The sequence below is a fragment of the Lithobates pipiens genome, unplaced genomic scaffold (genome assembly GCF_037356315.1).
Source record: "Lithobates pipiens isolate NorthernLeopardFrog02 unplaced genomic scaffold, aLitPip1_a1.2 Scaffold_13, whole genome shotgun sequence".
In the NCBI taxonomy this organism is placed as follows: domain Eukaryota; kingdom Metazoa; phylum Chordata; class Amphibia; order Anura; family Ranidae; genus Lithobates; species Lithobates pipiens.
The window spans coordinates 506,816,318-506,838,817 of NW_027507718.1; the positions used below are offsets into that span (position 1 = coordinate 506,816,318).

Sequence of the window (22,500 nt, forward strand, 5' to 3'; positions counted from 1 at the left end):
CACTTTTGGAAAACCAAAAACCACATATACAATGCAGTCTGTCCATATCAACACAGCGATTTGCTTTACTGTATCCTCTGTAAGGTAGTTTTATAAACTTTTAATCCTACCAGCAGATCTGACTTTTTTTATTTATTTTTTCTCCACTTCCTTTAGCACAGTCCTCAAGAACCCCCCCCCCCCCCCCCCCCCAACCGGCCATGTTTTGGGAACTTCCCTTAGATAAAAGAGCTCTTATCAATACCATGTCATTGATATTGATTTAAAGCAGCTGTGAAAAAGAGAGCTGCACTATTAAGCTGCACTATTAATTAATTATCAATTAAATTGTGATCTCGATTCAACCCCCCTGACGATCTCTATTGCAGAGTTTGCCGATTCTTTCATATAACAAGTGGAGAGACTTATCTGCTCACTCAGCTGTCAAAAGAAAACATCCAGGCAGTCTGCCAAGTTTTTAACATGAAACATTGTAACGAACGCTTCCTCCTTAGCTCAAAGGGATAAACTTCTGTGTGTAAAGAAAAAAATCCAGGCAGTCTGCCAAGTTTTTAACTGCTGTCAGTCAAATCCTGTTGGGTAGGGCCAAGCCCAGTTGGTGGACACAGGCAGCATGGATCTGGGTTGAGCCCGCATGTGTGCCATAATAATAAATGGCTTACAGTGGTGGCACATTGAGAAGAGGAGGAGCCAAGAGCAGGAAAAGGAAGAAATTTTGCTTTAATTGCATAGAGCGGGTTCACACCAGTGCTCTGAGGTTTTGGGTGCAGCACGATTTATCCAAGTTCTAGGTGCACTCCCGTTGACTTAGACCAGGGTTCATCCACTAGGGGTTCTTTCATCTGAGTCATTTCTGCCTCTCAGAACTTTCCACTGACACCATTGATCCTTTTAGCTATCTGTAAGGGGGGAATTCTTCCCAATGTCCACCGGTGTAAGGAGTGTTCTTCCCACTGACCTTTACACTAATGTATCATGAGTTTGTAGATATTGTAATTTTTAGTGGGGGGGCTCCCTGAGACCAGAAAGTTATTTCAAGGGTTCCTCTGTGTTTTAAAAGGTTAAGACAGGCTGAATTGTGTGTTTTCATGCAAGCACATCAAAGTTCTCCATGTTGCATCTCTGTGCTTTTAGAAAACACAGTCTAGTCTCTGGGGATCAAAAACACAGGGGTGATATCTCCTTGTGAATTGGCTATCCATTGTGATCTTAGAAGCGATCCACCACATGGATTGTTTTTCAGTGCGTTGCAAGTCCTCTGACCTTGTTAAACAGACCACCTTAGTGGATGTGCGTCTTTTTTTTTTTTTTTTTTTCGAGCAATGCAGGGTTACAATATGTTGGGTTTTCATTGCTGTCTGTGTCCCTGGTCCCTGCTAGGGACGTTTGTTGTGTTTTTTTGTCCTGGTGGCTATCCAGTTGCTACTGGAACTAAAAGGGAGGGGAAAATCCTACAATTTTGAGTTGTCAGTAGAAAAATAATAAAAGCCAATTTCTCCAAAGGGAATGCTTGTTCTAGTGATAACTCTTAGCCCTTGTACACACGGTCGGACATTCCGAAGAAAAATGTCCGATCAGACTGGGTTGTCGGATAATCCGTGGGCTCCATGGGACTTTTTCCCGTCGGAATTTCCGACCAACAAAGTTTGAGAGCTGGATATAAAATTTCCGACAAAGAGCATTCTGATCGGACAAAGTGGCACGCATGCTCAGATCAAATTACGAGACCAAAGCTATTGTCTACTAGCCTGAACGTAGTCCCGTCGCAATGAACGAACATCATCACGTTCCAACAACTTTGTCCGACCGTGTGTATGCAACGCCAGTTTCAGACAAAATCCGTTGGAAAAAATCAGACAGATTTTGTGGTCGGAATGTCCGACCGTGTGTACAAGGGCTAAGAGATTTTCTTTCGCCTTCTGCTGTATCTGCAGGTCAGAAAACGAAGGGAAATTTCCCCAAATATCACAGATGGGGGGGGGGGGGGGAGAGAAATGCATTTGAACCCTTCTGTACTCTATCCAAAATGTGGGAAAAAAGGTTTTGCCTATAGATATGCTTTGATGCAAGGTTCTACATTCTCTACTTTCTTCCTGAAATGATCCATAGACACACTTGACATGGTGAACTTGTATGGGTGTAAGCTTTGAAAAAACAATGAATGCAATGCAGCCGGTTGATGAAACATACACAATACAAGTGCCTCGCAGAGCGGCAGATGAGGTCAACCTTAGATCTTGTACAAAAATGAGGCAGAGTTGACACTCCCTATAAAAACAAAGGTGTCTACAGAGGGAATTGAATGTTCAGCTCATTGTGCTGGTTCTGGTTGTATCAGACCATGATCTTGCATCTGAAGGCCCTCCATGACCTTGGCTGACATTTCTTGGCCAGGCTTGCTTGGAGAGAGTGACCAAGGTAAAGGAGAAAAACTTTTTTTTTATCTTTTCCGTCTTCTCTTTTTTTCTTTTTTCTCCCCCTTTTTTTTTTTTTTTTTTTGAGACAATCCCATACCTTGGTGGCTTTTAGACATCCTAATAATGTTTATTGCATGCCTAAGCAATTACTGCGTGCATGAGAAATTACATTAGTCAAGGCTACCTTGAGCCAGAACCACATGTCAAAATGATCAGATATAGGTTGCCGAATTTACAACAAAATTACCAACATTTCCTGTAAAAGTTGCCATGGTCTCTTCCCCCCCCCCCCGTCATCGTGGTCTAAGCCAGGGGTCTCCAAACTGCGGCCCTGGGGCTGCAAGTGGCTATTTGCTTGCCTTTTATCTAGCCCCTGAGGCAGAATCCCTGCCGCCAACATCAACAATTTTTCTCCCCCTAATTCCAGAGATTGAGCATTGTTTACTCCAACTGGGTACAGTCCTGCCCACGTAAAGTCTGAAGGAATGTAAACTGGTGCTTTCTTTAGAAAAGTTTGGAGACCCCCTGGTCTAAGCCTCCCTCTTGATCAAAGAAGCTCTCTATTGCATCAGAAAACCAATAGGGAGGGATACTCAGTAGGTAGGAAGTTGCAGAGTCTAGGCCAACATTTTACAGGTAAATAAGTTGTAAAATTATATATAATATACTGTATCTAGCATATTTGAAACCCGCAGCAATTTTTTTATTTACTCCTAACTGCTCTATAAGAAAATAATAATGGCCAGAAAAGACGCACTGTGAAAACTATTGTCGCCCCCCCCCCCCCCCCCCCCCCCGTACAGTGGTGGTCAGTGGAAAGGTGCCTTCTTCCATTGGTAGTCAGTGTAATGGTCTCATCTATTGGTGGTCAGTGGGAGAAGGACACTCACATCAGTAAGAGTCAGTCTGTAGGAGGAATGTCCTCCTTACAGACAAATTAAAAGTTAATTAATGCTGGTAGTTACTGAAAGACAGAAATTGTTCATTGCTTAGGCAACCCCCAGCAATGTATAGAGGAACTGTAGTTGAGAAAGATGGCTCTAGTGCCGGGGTCTCCAAACATTTTAAACAATGGACTAGTTGACTGTCCTTCAGTCAGTGGGAGGAAAAGTGCCTCATTGTTGGTGTCAGAAGGAATAGTGCAGCATCGTCTGTGTTAGTGGGAGGAATGGTGCTCCGTGGCTGGTGCCGGTGGGGGGGAATGGTGCTCCGTGGCTGGTGCCGGTGGGGGGGGGGGAATGGTGCTCCGTGGCTGGTGCCGGTGGGGGGGAATGGTGCTCCGTGGCTGGTGCCGGTGGGAGGAATGGTGCTCTGTGGCTGGTGCCGGTGGGAGGAATGGTGCTCTGTGGCTGGTGCCGGTGGGAGGAATGGTGCTCCGTGGCTGGTGCCGGTGGGAGGAATGGTGCTCCGTGGCTGGTGCCGGTGGGGGGAATGGTGCTCCGTGGCTGGTGCCGGTGGGGGGAATGGTGCTCCGTGGCTGGTGCCGGTGGGGGGGAATGGTGCTCCGTGGCTGGTGCCGGTGGGGGGGAATGGTGCTCCGTGGCTGGTGCCGGTGGGGGGGAATGGTGCTCCGTGGCTGGTGCCGGTGGGGGGGAATGGTGCTCCGTGGCTGGTGCCGGTGGGGGGGAATGGTGCTCCGTGGCTGGTGCCGGTGGGGGGGAATGGTGCTCCGTGGCTGGTGCCGGTGGGGGGGAATGGTGCTCCGAGGCTGGTGCCGGTGGGGGGGAATGGTGCTCCGTGGCTGGTGCCGGTGGGGGGGAATGGTGCTCCGTGGCTGGTGCCGGTGGGGGGGAATGGTGCTCCGTGGCTGGTGCCGGTGGGGGGGAATGGTGCTCCGTGGCTGGTGCCGGTGGGGGGGAATGGTGAAGGGCCATGTGGGGCCCTATAGCAGTGTGGGGACCACTACTATAGTGCGTAAAGCTTGCCTGAGGCTGATTGCAGCAAAGACTGGATGCAAATGAATAAGCATGTTACTGGAGGAGAATAGATTTTATAACTGCTTGAAAACCTTTTCAAGCATCTCTATAAATCCTCTGAGAGATGAGAACTAGCAGAACATTTATCTTGTTTAGTGTTGCTGATCAAAAAGGCCTGGAGGGGAAGAGTGCGAATCTTGAGCCATCTCAATAGGAGGGATTCCAGAGGGCTTTGTGGTTCTTATTCCTCTTTTGCGCTTTTTACTTCCTCTTTGTGCGTCCAGAATCGGCTTGCCTTGATCGACAAGCTCAATAAGGAGGCAGAGCATGTGCGCTTTTTGAAGACTGCAAATATCACACATTACATTAACCCAGGGTGCAATTACTCACAAAAAATGGGTAATCTCATTTTTCCTTTAAGAGGAAGGCTGGATTCACATTGTTCTGTGTGCATGTAGAGCCGAGGTCACGCATCGCTGTGCGTGGGTTCATATAGATTCCCTTTCACTCTAAACTGCAGCGCATAGATATGAGCAGGGCCCGATAGAGAAGAATGGGATCTTTACTTGACATGAATTTTCATGCATCAAACTGCAAGATTTTGGTTGCCTTAAAATCACCAAGTGTTAATGGGCCCTAATGGTTGTAAATTGACATCACTTTTATAAGTTGCAAATATTCTTGTGAGTTTTTTCCTTGTTATAGTTGTGGTCATTTTTTTCAACGTATTTCAGAAACAGCTTGTAGTCAGTAAGAGAAGAATGCCTGTTACAATGGTGGTCAATATAGTTCCCCTATAGTTTGGAGGCTAGTTTGAAGAATCTGTGGTCATTCAGAAGAATATTCCCCTTATGCCCTGTATACGCGACGTTTACGTTTTACCCTTTGGAATAAACACTGAAGGTTTTTCCGTTTGGAGTTCCGACGAAATTCCGCTGAAACTATCTTGCGTAACACACGATCGCACCAAATTTCGACCGTTAAGAACGTGGTGACGTACGACGGGACTAGAAAAAGGAAGTTCAATAGCCAGTAGCTTCAGAGCATGCGCTGTTTTTGGTCCGTCGGAACAGCATACAGACAAGCGTTTTTTTCCCGATAGGCATTGGTTCTGTTGCAAATATTTAGAGCATGTTCCATTTCTAGGTCTGTCAGAATTTTCGACGTAAAAAGTCAGATGGGGCATACACATGATTGGAATATACGATGAAAAGCTCCCGTCTGACTTTTTCTGTTTGACGTTCTGCTCATGCGTATGCGGCATTACATACCGGACTCATAGATTTATTATTTTTTTATTTTTATTTTTTTATTTAAAGCAAATGATTAGAGCCTGAGGCTCTTATTGGCTTCAACAATTTTGGGCTCGGGACATAGAGTACTGTGCCCCAAACCCACTCACAAATCAATATTCGATATTTGCCTTCTGGCTTCTCCTCCCGGCCAATCAGGACAGGCGACCAGATTAGCTGGGAGGAGAAGCCAAGGAAGCCATGACCTGGATGGGGTGAGTGCGGACCTGGAGGGGGTGTTTGTTTGCCGCCACCTCCCCCTCCCCCCAAAAAAATGGAGCACCAGCCGCCAGTGGTGACTTGCCTGAAAAATCAGAGATGTCCCACTGGGCCCATGCCACTGGCATTGTGGAGTAGTATTGGTGCTGGACATGAGGCAGGAGATCAATCCACCATGGTTCACTGCCTGTTACAATGGTGGTCATTGTAGTCACCCCCCCCCCCTCCCTCCCCTCCTCTCATAGTTTGGAGGACAGTTGGAAGAATCAGTGGTAAAAATTTTCCCCTTACAGACAGTTATTGTAATCTTTGGTGCCACTGGTGACTTACCTGAGATATCGGAGGGGATGTTCCACTGGGCCTAGGCTGCCGGCTTCTTGGAGTAGTGTTGGTTCTGGACACGATGAGGTAGATTAATGAATCCACCACCAGTTACTACTAAAGGAACACCTAGCAAATTCTGTAGAGAACATGCTCACCACTCAAGCAAGGATTACTCCCTCGGTAGCCATTGTTCCATACGTATGGCAGTCTTTTGGTACACCCATGATTAGTTATCGAGATGCTGATCTTCTGTGTGTCTCTAGCTTATTTAGATGACTGCAAGCAATTTGTTAAATCTCTATGCAGCAAGTGATTAAAATTGCCCATGTTGCTCAGCCCAGCATATTGGGCCACCCTTTATAAGGGGTTTTAAGGTACTTTTTTTTCTTTATTTTTGTGTTTTTTTTATTTTATTTTTTTATTTTTATTTTTTTTGGTTGAGCTTGATGGACCAGTAATAAGAATCTTCACCAGGACACCTTGGTGTAGCAATAGTCTTGTCCTTTTTATTCCTATTAAGCAGTGGTCTCCAAACTGCAGCCTGTGGGCCGGATGCAGCCCTTTGCTTGCCTTTATCTGGCCCTTGGGGTACCGTTCATCACATGGCTACCAAGCACTATTCCCCTCACTGTCAACAGTGGGGCACTATGCCACCCACTAATACCAATGATGGGCCACTAATACCAATGATGGGGCACTATTCCACCCACTAATACCAATGATGGGGCACTATTCCACCCACTAATACCAATGATGGGGCACTATTCTTCCTCCTGACCACAGGGACTTTTTTTTTTCTCCCACTGTCCACCATGCTGGAGACATGGCATAAACATTGTCTACTCCCACTGATGCTGGAACGTTTCCTATTCCCACTGCCCTCAGCCTGGCCCTTCTAAAGTCTGAAGGACAGAAAGTTTGCAGACCCCTGATATAAAGCAAAGGGCATGCTTCGGGTCCTCGCAGAATCCCTTTCCCAAGGTAGTCGTCTCTCATGGGGTGGCGTTGCTTAACACCGTTTCAGCACAAGGCAAATAACTTTATCTTCAATGGAGCCAGTTTACATCAATGTCTGGCGGGAAAAAAATGGAACTTGTTGCTTTGTATTGTAGCACAGTGGTCATCAACCCTGTCCTCAGGACCCACTAACAGGTCAGGTTTGCAAGATAACTGAAATACATCTCATTTGCTGCTCAGTGATTGCAGTATTCTAGTCTGCATCTCCCCAAGGTAATACATAAAACCTGGCCTGTTAGTGGGCCCTGAGGACAGGGTTGATGACCACGTTTGTAGCACATTGCAGCTTCTGATAGGCTCAGGACAATTTTTACCTTTTTTTTTAATTTATTTTTATTTTATTTTTTTCTGTGAAATAAAGAATAAAAACATATCCAAGCAGCACATTGCATTAAAACTTTGCACTGCAGCACCCAAAAAATGCAACCTAGCATGGTAAAAACAACAAGTGGCACACTTTTAATGCAAATGCTGGGGGTGTAAACTTTGTCCAAAACAAACACAAATGTTTTAGCCGGCATTCGGGCTTTATCATTATTTGCAGTGGAACAGTTTCCCAGTGTTGGTTATCAAGTGTACGGCTGATTTGTATACATGTCTTTGGCATTTGTCACAGTGTCTGCTTTCCAACTGAACATTCCAGGGGAGATGAGATTGTTCTGGATGAGCTGCGCAGAGTTCCGAGGAACTCGGACCACAGTAACTACTACTCTTTGCTTCCTCGTTGTGACACTTATTAGTGATCTCAAAATATCCCGACTGAACAACTACTGTTATACAGTTCTGATCTTTGCATGCTTCGGTGTCAGGGGTTAAGCTGACCGCTTTTTTTTGGCGCAGCTAGCGTGCTCTGTTATGTTTCCTCGCTGTCATATTTAGGAACTTCATTTTGGCTTAGAAATGAAAGAGAGAACAACAAAGGGGAAGAGAAACGTGTGATATTTATACTGTGCTTATGCTACATTTAATCCTCTTAAAAACTAAAATCTACACTCTCTGGCAGAGCTTGTGTCGTCCAGCCAGAGAATGTTTTGCCTCCAACATACTCCCGGTAGAGTCAGAAGGCCGGTCCGGCACTGTGATTCTATCCAGAGCTACCCTTCTGTCACTACAGCTCTCTATGGAAACAATAGAGATGTGTTGGTCAATGGGTGGGACCACAGGCAGATGACATTACCAGTGTGTTGGATGCCAAGGCTTCCTTGCTTGAGGTGGCTCTTCTATAGCATCTTCTGGGTGGTTCCTTCTAGAATCTAGATCCCTCCCTTTACTACAGCTCTGCATGGAAAAAGGAGGAATGGCAGTTGGAACCATGGTGTAGAACCAGGCAGCTAACATTACTTGAAAGCTGAATGCCAAAGATTCATTGATTCAGGTGACTCTTCAAGATCACCTGGCACACTTCTTTGTAGCACCGGAAGACCATTAACTGTAGTTCCATCCGCCACCTCCTCTGTCACTAAATATCTGCAATAAAACAGTAGGTATGCTGGGGCAGACAGGTGGACCCATAGCAGGTAACGAGGCAGCTGACCCAGCAAAATTGTGTTGGATGTCAAGAATTCTTTGGTCAAGCTGTCTCCAAGAGCCACTGCACAGCTGAACAGTCAGGTAAGTATTTTGTTTTGTAGTGGGCTTTAAAGAAGAAAGGGGAAAAAAAGTTGTAGGAGGTGATGGTCACTTTTAAGGGCGGGCTCAGGCGTGTTCACAGCTCCACATGCCCGCACCCACCAGGAAGCTTACACTGCGCATCGCTAATCGCTGGCAGTGAGACATTTCCCGATCTATGTAGCCACGTACCCTGCATCTGTGCAGCCTGCGAACACCCCTGAGCCCACCCTTAATAAAAAGTGACTGTTTCTTCCTTTTAAATGCTTCACGTATCGGTAGATGATGGAGAGTTATAGCACCTTGTAGCTTCCTCAGGGTCTCCGGTGGTGAGATCTTTGCACATTTGGCACAAATCATTATGAGGAGGTCTTGCTCTCTATTTTGAACTTTTTAATTTCTTTCTTTTAAAGACTGATCATTTAGAATGAGCAGGAATTCAAGGTAGGTAGAAACACCCAAAACTCAAAGGTGGGTGGAAGACGTAGTGAAGAGATCTTCCTGCTGGAATCCTCAACAGATATGAGAAGCCATGTGAACCTCAGAAAAGAGGTGGTTTTATTATCCTATTGATTATGTAATAAAAAAAACCTGTAAACCATACTTTCTCAACCAGGGTTCCTCTAGAGCAGGGGTCTCCAAACTGCGACCCGAGGGCCAGATGTGGCCCTTTGCTAGCCTTTATCTGGCCCTTGGGGCAAAATTCCTCGCACCATTTTTCCCACTGACACCAACAATGGGGTACTATATCTTCCACCAAAACTGATGGGATACTATTCCTCCTACTAATAGGGGGTATACTCCTCCTCCTATTGACCACCCACCCTGAGGCTATATTTATTCTCACTGATGCTGGGCCCGTGACATTTTCTGCCCCTGCTGGCCACAATCCAGCCCTCCTTAAGTCTGAAGGACAATAAAGTGGCCCTTTGTTTGAAAAGTTTGGAGACCCCTGCTCTAGAGGTTTGTTCCTTGAACAGTGTGCAGTTTCTCCTCCTCGGATGCTCAGAAACTGACACCGATTTCATCTTTTTAGCTATTTTGTAAGGGGTGGCTTCCTCCCAAAGACCACAAATGTAAAGCATATTCCTCTGAGAGACCATACCACTAATGTACTATTACTACTACTAGTTTTGTTTCATGGGAGCAGCCTTACTGAAGTTTTTTTTCTCCCTGCCCCCTGCATGTGCTGCAGGGCTTCAAATCTGGGCTTGCACAAGTTTGCTTGACCATGTGCTCACTTGCCATGTTTCCCACTCTCCATGTTGCCAATCTACTCTGCCAGCACTTGGAGGCTTGGCAGAGCCCTTTGGTATATCTGTGCACACGTTCTAATGGCAGCGCCAGGGGAGGGGAGCACTGCTGGTACAGAGTGGGTTTGAAGGTCTGCTTTTAAGAAGGTAATTTACAACATTGGACATTGGGGGAGCTTATTGCTGTCTGAGGTCTCGCTGGATAGTGGCCTCTACCAGAGGGGAAGTGGTGGAAAATCTCAACTAGGGGCACAGATGGCTATAGTAGGCTGACTGATGTTTCATCCTCACTGTTTCTAACAATAGTTTCTTTACTGCAGTCTGTGTCCTACTTGGAGGAGATTTCTCCTCATTTCTTGTTCTAGCGACACATTGATAATTCTGGAGAAGTCTACCCAGTGGATCAGTGTTTCTCAACTCCAGTCCTCAAGGCGCCCCAACAGGTCGTGTTTTCAGGATTTCCCTCAGATGAAACGGCTGTGGTAATTACTAAGGCAATGAAACTGACCAAATCACCTGTGCAAAATAATTAAAAGCCTGAAAACGAGCTGTTGGGGCGCCTTGAGGACTGGAATTGAATAACACTGCAGTGGAGCCACAGAGAGTGGTAAAAATTGACAGAGGTTCTAATCCTTCCCCATACTATCCAAGACTGACAAAGATATTCACTAGGATAAAAACCTATGCATTTCAGGGGTTGCAAACACTTGAGTTGCAGTTGCATCTTCTTTGGTTTTACATTTTGCTAAATAGTACAACTGCGATAAGGGTCTGACTCTGAACTGTTGGCTGTCATTGATTCAATAGGGATGAGCTCAGGCGTGTTCGCATGGAACACGCGCAGAGCCCGCCAGGAAGTCGGCGCTGCGCTAATCACAGGCAGTGAGACATTGCCCCAATGTGCGGCTGCAGAGATCGGGCAATATCTCACTGCCTGTGATTAGCGTGGCGCTGCGCCAACTTTCTTGCGTGCTATGTGTTCCATGCAAACACACCTGAGCTCATCCCTATCCCATGACTTTGCATCCTCTACAGCAGTGGTCTCCAAACTGCGGCCCTTTGCTTTTGTTTTTGTTTTTTTAATCCGGTTCTTGGGGCTCCATTTTTAATCACTGATACCAACAATGAGACAAAATTCCACCAGTGACAACAACGAAGAGTCAGCATTCCTCCTGATGACACCACAGATGGGGCACAATTCCTTCCAATGACCCCCCAACAATGGGGCCCAATGATACCAACAATGAGGCACAATTCCTCCCAATGACACCAAAGATGGGGCATTGTTTATTCCCACTGCCAGCGGCCACAGTCCAGCCCCCCTTTAGTCTGAAAGACGTTAAACTGGCCCTTTGTTTATAAAGTTTGGAGATCCCTGCACAACAGTGGGCTCTGTAATGGTGCAGCTCAACATGCGATCCAGGTCCAGTTTTAAACAGAAACGCGTCGTGTTTTAATATGGTTTCTCGTAGCATTCCTCTTACCATCATTACACGTTGTAACGTGTGTGGCCAGCTTTAGAGCAGCCCGGACTCGGTACGGTTCTAGTCTGAATGCTGAAGGTTGCTAGCTCATCGGCGCACAGAGTAAATATCCGCTGCCTGCTTCATCCCAATTAAACGCTGGCGGCGCTTCATCTGTCTCCGGCTCTAAAGCATCCGGGGAATGTGTGTTTTGTTTTGTTTTTGGGGGGCACGGCTCTGGTCGGTAATCCAGGAATAAATGTGTGCTGGTTGGTTTATTACAAGCCTCGCAGCATATGAATTTAATAACTGGATCCCGGTACAAGGGCCTGCTGGTGGAGGAATGCTGCCAGCTCACATAAGATTTGCTTTTGACTTTCTTCTGAAACTCTGGCCTCATATTCCCAATACAAACCATGTTTGTGAGGGGGCTCTTAAAGCAAACCTACCGCTAGAGAAATACGCTATTGTATTATCGCCTCTTGAAAATGTTAGATACCTGGCTGTCAGACTAATCTCCCTTGGGTTCAGTATTTTAGGTCAAGGTGGTGAAAAGTTGGCGGGTGTTCAGGCACACTGATGTCTCAAGCGGAGTAGTTTTGTATCTGATCTGAAGAGTTTCTTAATCCAAGGGGTAGGTTACCTCCACACACTAGCTGTTGTGGACCTACAAGTCCCATGAGGCATTGCAAGACTGACAACCACAGGCATTACTCACAGATGCATGATATTTATACTTTCACCAGTTTGGAGTGCTAAGGTTGTTTATGCCTTAACTAAAACCAACGAGGATTAGGTAATCGTTATTCCATCGGCCCCAGGCCTAGTCTGAAACTTCTCTCCTACATGTAAAAATCGACATTATTTATTTTTTTGCTTGAAAATTTACATAGAGCCTCCAAACATAATTATTATTATTAATTTTTATTTTTATAAAGCAGAGGCTCTAGAGAATAAAATGATGGCTGTTGCATAGTTCCTAGTTGTAAATGGATATCATGTCGTGCTTTAAAGTTTGCAGACTGCCTGGACTTTTTTTTTTTCAAACAAGTGTATCCCTTTGATCTAAGAAGGAAGCAATGTTTCATATTCTAAACTTGGCAGACTGCCCAGATGTTTTTTTTGTTTTGTTTTTTGACAGCTGAGTGAGCAGATAAGTCTCTCATCTTGTTATATGAAAGAATGGGCAAACTCAGCAATATAGATCGTTGGTGAATCGAGATCACAATTTTTTTTTTTTTTTTTTTTTTTTACTATTGTGCAGCTCTACTTTAAAGGTTCACAGTTTAGAGTTACACACAAAGTCTGGTGCTAGAATTATTGCTCTCGCTAATGTTTTTGTATCACACGTGAGGTATCACACCTCACATGTGTGATACAAAACCGTGAACATATGAGTGTGTGACGATTGGGGACGTTTCGGTACTCCGTTATCTGTTTGGTCAGGCTTCAGTCTTGGCGGGATAGGCGAGCCTGGGGGATGACCTTCCAATGCCTGTAAAAGCCCTTGGGCGCATGCACAGCATCCTTGTTTGCCCCTCCACTATCTCCGAGGGTTGTACACATAATGAGAATATCAGACGAATGGTTGTTTTGTTTTAGGGCCCCTTTCACACTGAAGTGTTTTTTAGGCTCCTTTCACTGGAGCGGTGCGCTAGCAGGACAGTTAAAAAAAAAAAAAAAAAAAAAAGTCCTGCTAGCCGCATCTTTTGGAGAGGTGAAGGAGCAGTGTATTCACCGCTCCTACCCATTAAAATCAATGGGGCAGTGTGGCTATACCGGCGTTTTTAACCCTTTTTTTGGGCACTAATGGGGGTTAAAACCGCCCTGCTAGCGGCCGAGTATCGCCGCTAAAACTACGGTAAAGAACTGCTTTACCGCCGATGCCCGCACCGCCCCAGTGTGAAAGGGGCCTTAGTTTTTATTTTTTTTGTTTTTTTGCATGCTAGTCTGCATTTCGAAAATTTAAGAGGTTACTCTCTTTACAAAAATTCTCGTACGACAGAATACAACTTCAGAAGTGATGTATTGTATTGCCAGTATATGTTGGTTTTTGCCAGCTGACCAACACCACTTCTTTTTTTTTTTTTTTTTTTTTTTTTTTTTATATACATTTCTAAACAGTTGACGTTTTACCCTTCTATGCTCTTGTTATATTTTTCCACACTCTTGGAAAAGCTTTCCAGGATTTTGGAGCATTTTTAGGAAATTTGTGCGCATTGATTCGATCAAGCATTTGTGAAGTCATGTACTGACCTGGCTCAGTCAGAATTCCAGTTTTATCCTAAAGGTGTTAAATAGGGTTGAGGTCATGGCTCTGTGTAGAATTCCAGTTTCTCCAAACCAAACTCGTCACTCCATGGGTTTTAATTCACTAAAACCGGAGAGTACAAAATCTGGTGCAGCTGTACATGGTAGCCAATCGGCTTCTAACGTCAGCTTGTTCTATTAAGCATTGACAATAAAACCTTGAAGATGATATTGGTTTCTGTGCAGAGCTACACCAGGTTTTGCACTCTCCAGTTTTTGGAAATCAACCCTCATGCATTTATGGAGCTGGGTTTGTGCACGGAGGCACAGTCCTGATAAGACAGCCCCCCCAAACTTATCAAAAGGTTGGACATGTAGAATTGTGTCTTTTGTTGTAGCATTAATGGTGCCCTTCATTGGAAACACTTGAACTCAATATTTTTGGAGGGGGTTTCCACGTAGTCTTGATGATGCCGTGTATCTTCAGTAGATGGATAGTACAGCCATGGGCAGATGTTACACAAATATTTGCACAAAGTCTGCGGCCTCAGTTTTTATGTTGGCAATTTGCATATACTCCAGAATGTTATGAAGAGTGAGCAGATGAATTGCAATTGATTGCAAAGACCCTCTTTTGGCATAAAATTTTGAACTTCATCCCATAAACATTTCCACTGCATTTGTGAAGAAGGATTCAGGGCACCCAAGAAACTCCAGCAAGCGTCAGGTCCGTCTCCTTAAACTGATTTCAGCTGCAGGATCGGGGCACCACCAGTGCAGAGCGTGCACAGGAATGGCAGCAGGCAGGTGTGAGTGCATTTGCATGCCCAGTGAGGCAAAGAACTTTGGAGGATGGCCTGGTGTCAAGAAGGGCAGCAAAGAAGCTACTTCTCTCCAGGAAAAAGCTCAGGGACAGACTGATATTCTGCAAAAAGTACAGGGATTGGACTGCTAAGGACTGTAAAGTAATTTTCTCTGATGAATTACCTTTCCGATTGTTTGGGGCATTAGCAAAAAAAACCTTGACCAGAGAAGGAAAGATGAGTGCTACCAACAGTCCCGTGTCATGCCAACAGTATAGCATTCTGAGAGTATTCATGTGTGGGGTTTTCTCAGCCAAGGGATTGAGCTCCCCCACAATTTTACATAAAGAACACATCCATGAATAAAGAATGGTACAAAAACATCCTGCGAGAGCAACTGCTTCCAACCATCCAAGAACAGTTTGGTGAGGAACAATGCCTTTTCCAGCATGATGGAGCACCTTTCCGTAAGGAAAAGGTGATAACTAAGTGGCTTGGGGAACAAAACATCATAATTTTGGGTCCATGGTCAGGAAACTCCCCAGACCTTGATTCTATTGAGAACTTGTGGTCAATCCTTAAGAGACAAAAAACAACCCCCCCCCCCCCCCCCCACAAATTCTGACAAACTCCAAGCATTGATTATGCAAGAATGGGCTGCAATCGGTCAGGATGTGGCCCAGAAGTTGATTGACAGCATGCAAATTGTAGAGATCAACATTGACTCTTTGGATAAACTTCATGTAATTGTCAAAAGTCTTTGACAATTAGGCCCCTTTCACACATGCGGACATTATGTCCGCATTTCATCCATCCGTTTGCGGATGAAATACGGACATACATGCATCCCTATGGGATAGCGGGTGTCTGCGGATGAACATCCACAGACACCCGCTATTGTCCGCCTCCGCTATGGTCCGATTCTGTAGACGGAGGAAAATCCTATTTTTCTATCCGCCTGCAGAGCGGATCGGATGAACACGGACAGACGGTCCGTGCTCATCCGATCCCCATAGAGGAGATCGGACAGGGCGGTCCCTGCACAGTGTGCGGAGACCGCCCTGTCCGCCGCTGGCTCAGCGGGAACAACGGAGCGATCCCCGCTGAGCGAGCGGATCATCACGGGGCGGATCATTACTGATCCCCCCCCCCGTGTGAAAGGTACCTTATGAAATGCTTGTAATTCTACTTCAGTATACCATAATATCATCTGACAAAAAAGATCTAGACACTTAAAGAGGGATTCCACCCAAAAAAAAAAAAATAAAATTTAAAAAGCCAGCAGCTATAAATACTACAGCTGCTGACTTTTAATAAATGGACACTCACCTGTCCCGGGTTCCAGCGATGCCGGCAGCCGAGGCCGATCGATCACTTGGCCCTTGGCTGCTGCCGCCACCATTCTAGGTGAGGGAATCAGGAAGTGAAGCGAATCGGCTTCACTCCCCGGTTCCCTACTGCGCATGCGCGAGTCGCGCAGCGCAATAGGAATTCTCCGCGCTGTCTCTGAGACCCGTGTGTGTCCCAGCAGACAGCGCGGCAGGACAGGAAATGGCGTAGACTCCCACAGGAGTCTATGCCCGGAAGTGGGTGTAAATACCTGTCTTTGACAGGTATCTCCACCCCCCTCCCCCCTGAAAGGTGCCAATTGTGACACCGGAGGGGGGGAAGGGATCCGATCAGCGGAGGTTCCACTTTAGGGTGGAACCCCGCTTTAAGTAGCAGCTTTTGTGAAAATGTATGTTCGTGTCATTCTCAAAACTTTTGGCCATGGCTGTACTTTGGTAGCTTTTTGTTTTTGGGAAGTTGCTCAGTAGAAATTTAGCACGCCTCTTTAATTTGTATTGAGCAGAGGGCTTGATATGGTAGTGATCCTTTTTTCCTGTCCAAACCATAATGACTGTTTTTTTAGTATGGCTGAAAAGTGCAATAAATTACCAGCTGCAAATCTCCTTGTCCTTTTCCCCCCCAATTAAGATGCATTTACACCTCCCTGTATTTTTCATCTGGTACATTTTAGATGCACTTTAGACAATTATGAAACCTAATAACACCCTTCTTTCCACGTGGCTATGAACATTTTCATCTTTCTGGGGAGCTACAGAAAACAATACACACTAGAAGTGAGCAACACCAACTAATGGCCATCACGGGTTATAAGGAACAATAAAACCCAATAAGAAAAATGTGTTCTTACATAAGCACTCAACACCTTTTTTTTAAAACCCATTTAATAAGGCCTTTTAAAATCTTCCATTATTAGCACTGTAAACAAGTTAGTCATAAGCCAGAAGTAAAACCCATCTGGTTTTGTGCAGTATGAACCTCAAGGAAGGGCCCCTTCAGTAGAGACCATGCAAGCAAAATCACAAGAAGCAGGCAGAAAAAGCCAACATGCAGAATTTATTATTTGTATGTGTCCACCTTGATTGTTGGGTGTTGGCACAAGGCATAGTGGACCCTCCTGCCCAATGTTTAAAGAACACATCAATTTGTTCACCTTTGAGCTAACAGTAACTTGTAGCTCTAGCTAACATACTCAAGAGGAGCCATTTTTAACCAGAGTTCCTCTCCAAAGGGTTGAGCATGGGTTCCTTGGGCTGTGTTCTGATCTCCCATCTGATTGGGAAAAATTTAGTTTTTGGGGCCCTGCCACTTGGTAGGGCCAGTGACATGACCCCAGTGATATTTTCTAATGCCGTTTGAAAAAGCCAGTGACATGACGCCAAATGGTGTCATTCAATGCCACTTGGCAAAGCCAACGACATGACGGCAATGGTCTTTTTCAGTGCCACGTGGCAGAGCCAGCGACACACCGCCAATTATATTTTTCAACATGATGCCAATGATCTGTTTATTTTTTTTTCAAACTGTTTATTACAGTTTTAGAAGCAAACATAAGTACAAAAAGAGCAGATGATTCAATAATGCACACACTTGAGATATCATTTACAAGGCGTACAGACCAATAATAGTCTGTCCTTTTTGAACAAGTATGCCTTAGCTTAAAAGCACAACATTAAGATCCTACAAAACCTATTTCTGAAAGATTGGATTCAGCTGGGCAGTAATTCCAGCTGGAGCTCTAAACAGCATTAATGCAACTAGCAGTATTAAAAAATGAAGGATAAAAAAAAAAAAAGAAAAAAAAGAAACCCCCAAAAATATGTCCATATAGTCTCACATAGCCCAACACAACAGCCTATCACTGCTTTCCTCTTATGGTACAGGGACTCCACAACAAGTAGTTAATACTGGTGAAGTAGAGTAAATGAGTGTGGAAACTGCGTGAGTTGAGTGCCAATGATCTTTATCTGTAGGTAAGGGTAGCATCGTGACCACCACTGCAAGGGATTCTACCCACCTCTTATTAATGTAGGGGCATTTTCCCAATAACACCTGATAACTTGGCAGGGGTTCCCTGAGACCTGAATGTTATTTTTTTATTTTAAGGGTTCCTCTAGGTCAGTTTTTCACAACTTTTTCCTTTGCGAGTTTAAAAAAATAAATAATAATTTGAAATAACTTTCATGTCCCGGGGAAGCCCTGCTTTAATTAATTGGGGGTCAGTGGGGAAAATGCTTGATTTGGTCAGTGGGATGAACACACTCCCCTTATAGTGGTGGCCAGAATACTACTTACTGACCACTAAAAATATTATGGTTGCTATATAGCTGGCTGCGTTGGCCACAGATGTATGCAGACATTTAAGTAGGAGGCCAATCGGCCATAGCTTAAAGTGTAAGTTCACCTTTTACAGAAATTCTGTAAGGTGACCTTACAATGGACAACCTCCCCATCCCACCCGGACCCGCTACACTGAAAAACAAATTACTGGTCTGGAGATTTGAAGCAGCAGGGAGTTTAATCACGTGTTCATATCGTTAATCCTGTACGAAGTACAGGGATTCTAGTTGGTCAGCACTGCCACATGGATGGCGCTGACCAACCTGAAGCAGTCTAGCCCATAATGTCAGAACTGCGAGTAAAGAGGCTCTGGGATTTTTAATCCCTGGACCGGTGAAGCGGACTTCGGTGTTTGACAGCAGGGGATCATGGCAGTCTAGTAGAACTGGATCAGCTTGGATGGGGAGGGGGTCCAGTGTAAGGTCACCTTACGGATTTTCTGTAAAGGTGAACGTATACTCTAAGGAACCCCCCTTAGTGACCTCTGGAGCATGGTTTCTCAACCAGGGTTCCATAGAAGGAGGTTCCTCCCAGAGGTTGTGAGGGGGTTCCTTGAGTAATGAGCCATTTCTCCCTGCCGCTGACACCATTGGCCTTTTTAACCAACTCTAAGGGGTAATCCTTCCCAGTGACCACAAGTGTTGGAAGTAATGTTCCCACTGACCATCTCCCTAATATATCATGAGTATTATATATATATATATATATATATATATATATATATATATATATATAGTAACTTTTTAGCAGGGGTTCCCTAGGACCAGAGTTTATTTTTTATTTTTTTGTTTTGTTTTTCCAAGGGTTCCTCTGTGCTAAAAAGGTTGAGGAAGGCTGCTCTGGTGGAATCGTAGGGTTCCATGGAACGATGGGTTAGAATGGCTACTCTACATGTATAGCACTACTATATATAGTTTTTCTTTTTTGTAGATATTATGTTTTGTGTCTGGACTGATAGTGTGACCAATGAGATGTTCGGGGTTCTACTTTTTGGATAAAATAAGGTGCATTAAAAGGTATTGGCCTTCTCCAGCTTGGAATATTTTAGAGGGATATTTCGGAGGTATGCCACCATGAAGGGCTTCTTGTTTCTCTGGAAGCCAATGTGCACGTTTGGCTCGGTGGTTGGCCTGGTTGTGGTGAGGTCCTCTAGTGACCTGGAGGAATGTAGCGCTCTTCATTCAAGTTATGCATTGTGCCCTTTCTGTTTTGGCTCCAAATTCTGGCGAGAGGGATTGAGAAATGTGTTTTACGAGTGATGTTTTATATGTTCAGGAACATTTTTTTTTATTTTTTTATTGACTTTTATACTAACAAGGGTGCTGGAAGTTCTATTCTGTTCACTGTTTTGATCTGCACATACAATTCAGCCCTGATGCCAGGGGGCTGAAGGCCCTTGAGAGGAGCACTGAGGCCAGGTGCTGTGAAGTTTTAAGGAATCTATGGATAGTACCTTGCTGGCCACTCTTACCAGCCATAGAAAAGAACGTAAATCCAGTAATCGCCTTTTATTATATGGTATCCAATGAAAATGGAGAGGTTTTATTTTTAAATTTTCATAAGCATGGTGATGAGAATGGGGGGGGGGGGGGGTACAGATGCCAAGATTTAAATTTAGCTTTAAACAAGTATGTGTGGGATGCCTGTGTCATAGTTCATGCTCGGCATTGTTTGCTACATGGGAGATTCTTTTTCTATTGACATTCCTGCAGAAAGTTTCCATATTGTGAAAAGTGACCATTGTTTTCTGTTTCTCCCCTGCAGAGAGTCCCCCGGCAGCGATGTCCAGGAATGGATACTTCTTTGAAGAGACTGGTAAGTGTGCAGCCGGGATTGATTGCTCTGACCTTTTTAAAGTGACATTTAATCAATAAATACATTTAAACAGGATCTTCTCTCTTCCCTAATTAAAGAATATGTAACCCCTAACATTTCATATTCCTGATATGGGCCTGCAGTACTTGTATGAAAAAGTATCCTGTTCTCAGTTGTTTTCCTTTCCTTTTTTTGTGTGACATCACCTCTGCTTTCCTATTAAAAACTAACCGCACTAGACATGAGCACAGAGTGGTCAGTTTTCTGGCTGTGCTGGAAACTCAGCCTGCTCTCTTCCAAAAATCAGACTTGTCCTGACCCCCCCCCCCCCCCAGCCATTCACTGGGAAGTTCAAGTGTTACTAAACTCACAACAGTGATATCAGTCTGTATAAGCAGTAAAGCATGCTTATGATGATCACTGTGGAACCTAAGGGGCTAATCCTCTGCATTGTGTAAAAAAGCTGTTTGATCCTGACTTCTCTGATCCTCCTGTCCTTCCACAGTCCCCAATCCATCTCCCTGATAGTACAGAGCCTTGGGGGCACTCTGCACATGCTCAGTTTGCTATGTATTGCTAATGTGTGTGTGTGATAGAATAATAAAAAAAAAAAAAAATATATATATATAATATTCTAATATACATTTTTGGAGGGTGCTTGTGATCAGCACAGGGCCAGAGCATTGTGTGTATAAGGTAGAAATGTGATACAAGGGGGTCAGAGAGCCGGAGCATTGTGTGTGTGTGTATAAGGCATCGGTGTGATCCAGGGGGAGGGGGGCAGAGAGCCGAAGCATTGTGTGTGTATAAGGCAACAGTGTGATCCAGGAGGAGGGGGGCAGCGAGCCAGAGCATTTGTGTGTGTATAAGGAAACCGTGTGATCCAGGGGGAGGGGGGCAGAAAGCCGAAGCATTGTGTGTGTGTGTGTGTGTGTGTGTGTGTGTGTGTAAGGCAGCAGTGTGATCCAGGAGGAGGGGGGTCAGCGAGCCAGAGCATTGTGTGGGTGTGTGTATAAGGCAACAGTATGATCCAGGGGGAGGGGGGCAGAGAGCCAGAGTGTTTTGTGTGTGTGTGTGTGTGTGCGTGTGTATAAGGCAACAGTGTGATCCAGGGGGAGGGGGGCAGAGAGCCACAGCATTGTGTGTGTGTGTGTGTGTGTGTGTGTGTGTGTGTGTGTGTGTGTGTGTGTGTGTGTGTGTGTATAAGGCAATCGGTGTGATCTGGGGGGGGGGGGGGGCAGAGAGCCAGAGCATTGTGTGTAAAATGAATGATGGTGGTCCACGGGATTCAAAATTGTGCGTTTTAGTGGTTTGTGAGGTTTGAAAGGTTGGTGACCGCTGCACTAGTGTATGAAGCTGCGTTTGACTTGGCATCAGTATTTCCGCATCTAGGTGCTGTGTATAGGCTATTTGCACAGCTGTACAAGGGTATACGCTGGTAATCGCATATGACAGTATTTCCTGAATGCTTGTTCAGGGAATGCTCTTGCATAATATAGTATGGAAGATATAGATCTGGTAGCTGTATGAGGTTCCCAGGCACAGAAAAAAATTCCAGATTTTACGCCATGCTCGCCCTCGTATACCCTTTTGCACGAGGCCTAAAAAACTCCATTATCACTTTTGATGGTTTTATTGTCCTTCAGCATCCCAGGAAGTTTTTTATTTTTTTACATTTTTATGGTTCTGTGTAAAAGTTTGTTAAACTTTGGCTAGACTTTGTGGTGACTACACAAACAAAAAAAAAAGTTCTTTTGAGGTTTCCTTCGTTTTAAATGTTTTACCATCTGAGTAATTCTGAATAAACGCTGTGACTTTCACCAGACCCACCAGATGAGCGCAGATCAAAGACACAAAAAGCGTAGCCTATGAAGTACATTAAAAAGGGAGAAATTAAATTTGTGCGGCTTTCCTGGCTGCGGGGACGCTGGGCTTGTCTCTTCACACAGATGTCCTTGGATCAGCTCAGATCAAGCACGCCACTGCCGAGCTTTCATGTGCCGCATGGCGAGTTGTGTGTGCTGAACAGTCCCTGGTGCCCCCAAAATGATTGCAGGCAACAAAATCATGGAAATGCCCTTCATGCATGCTGAAGTCGCAAAGATAACGAGGACCTGAACTGTGGAAGTTTGGCCCATAAAAGGCAAATGGCTAGTCGCTGGTATTGCCTGTAGGCTGATCTTTTCCTAATTCGTAACTTGCCATTAGATCCCAGGACAAGGTCATCCAGTGCCCGGGGCAAACCACGCTCCCCTCTGCCCGGATTACTACACACGTGTCCGTGTAATTTCAAGACGAAAATATATATATTTAAAATAAAATGGGTTTAATGAAGTCAAATGGAATTCAATCACCTCTGCCCCTCCTGACACAAAGCAGCACAACACACTTGGTCAGAAATCATTTTCAAATTAACCACCACTGTATGTATACACA

At 44.9% G+C, this 22,500-nt stretch overlaps 1 protein-coding gene across 2 annotated transcripts in view; it reads left to right on the top strand.

Moving 5' to 3' along the window:
- The window catches only part of SLC4A11 (solute carrier family 4 member 11), a 228,856-nt gene that overhangs the window by 57,281 nt on the left and 149,075 nt on the right, over positions 1–22,500 (top strand). For both annotated transcript variants that reach the window (XM_077478039.1, XM_077478040.1), the window contains exon 2: positions 20,014–20,064. In XM_077478039.1, the coding sequence (XP_077334165.1) occupies positions 20,014–20,064 (51 nt within the window). The remainder of the gene's footprint in view (positions 1–20,013; positions 20,065–22,500) is intronic.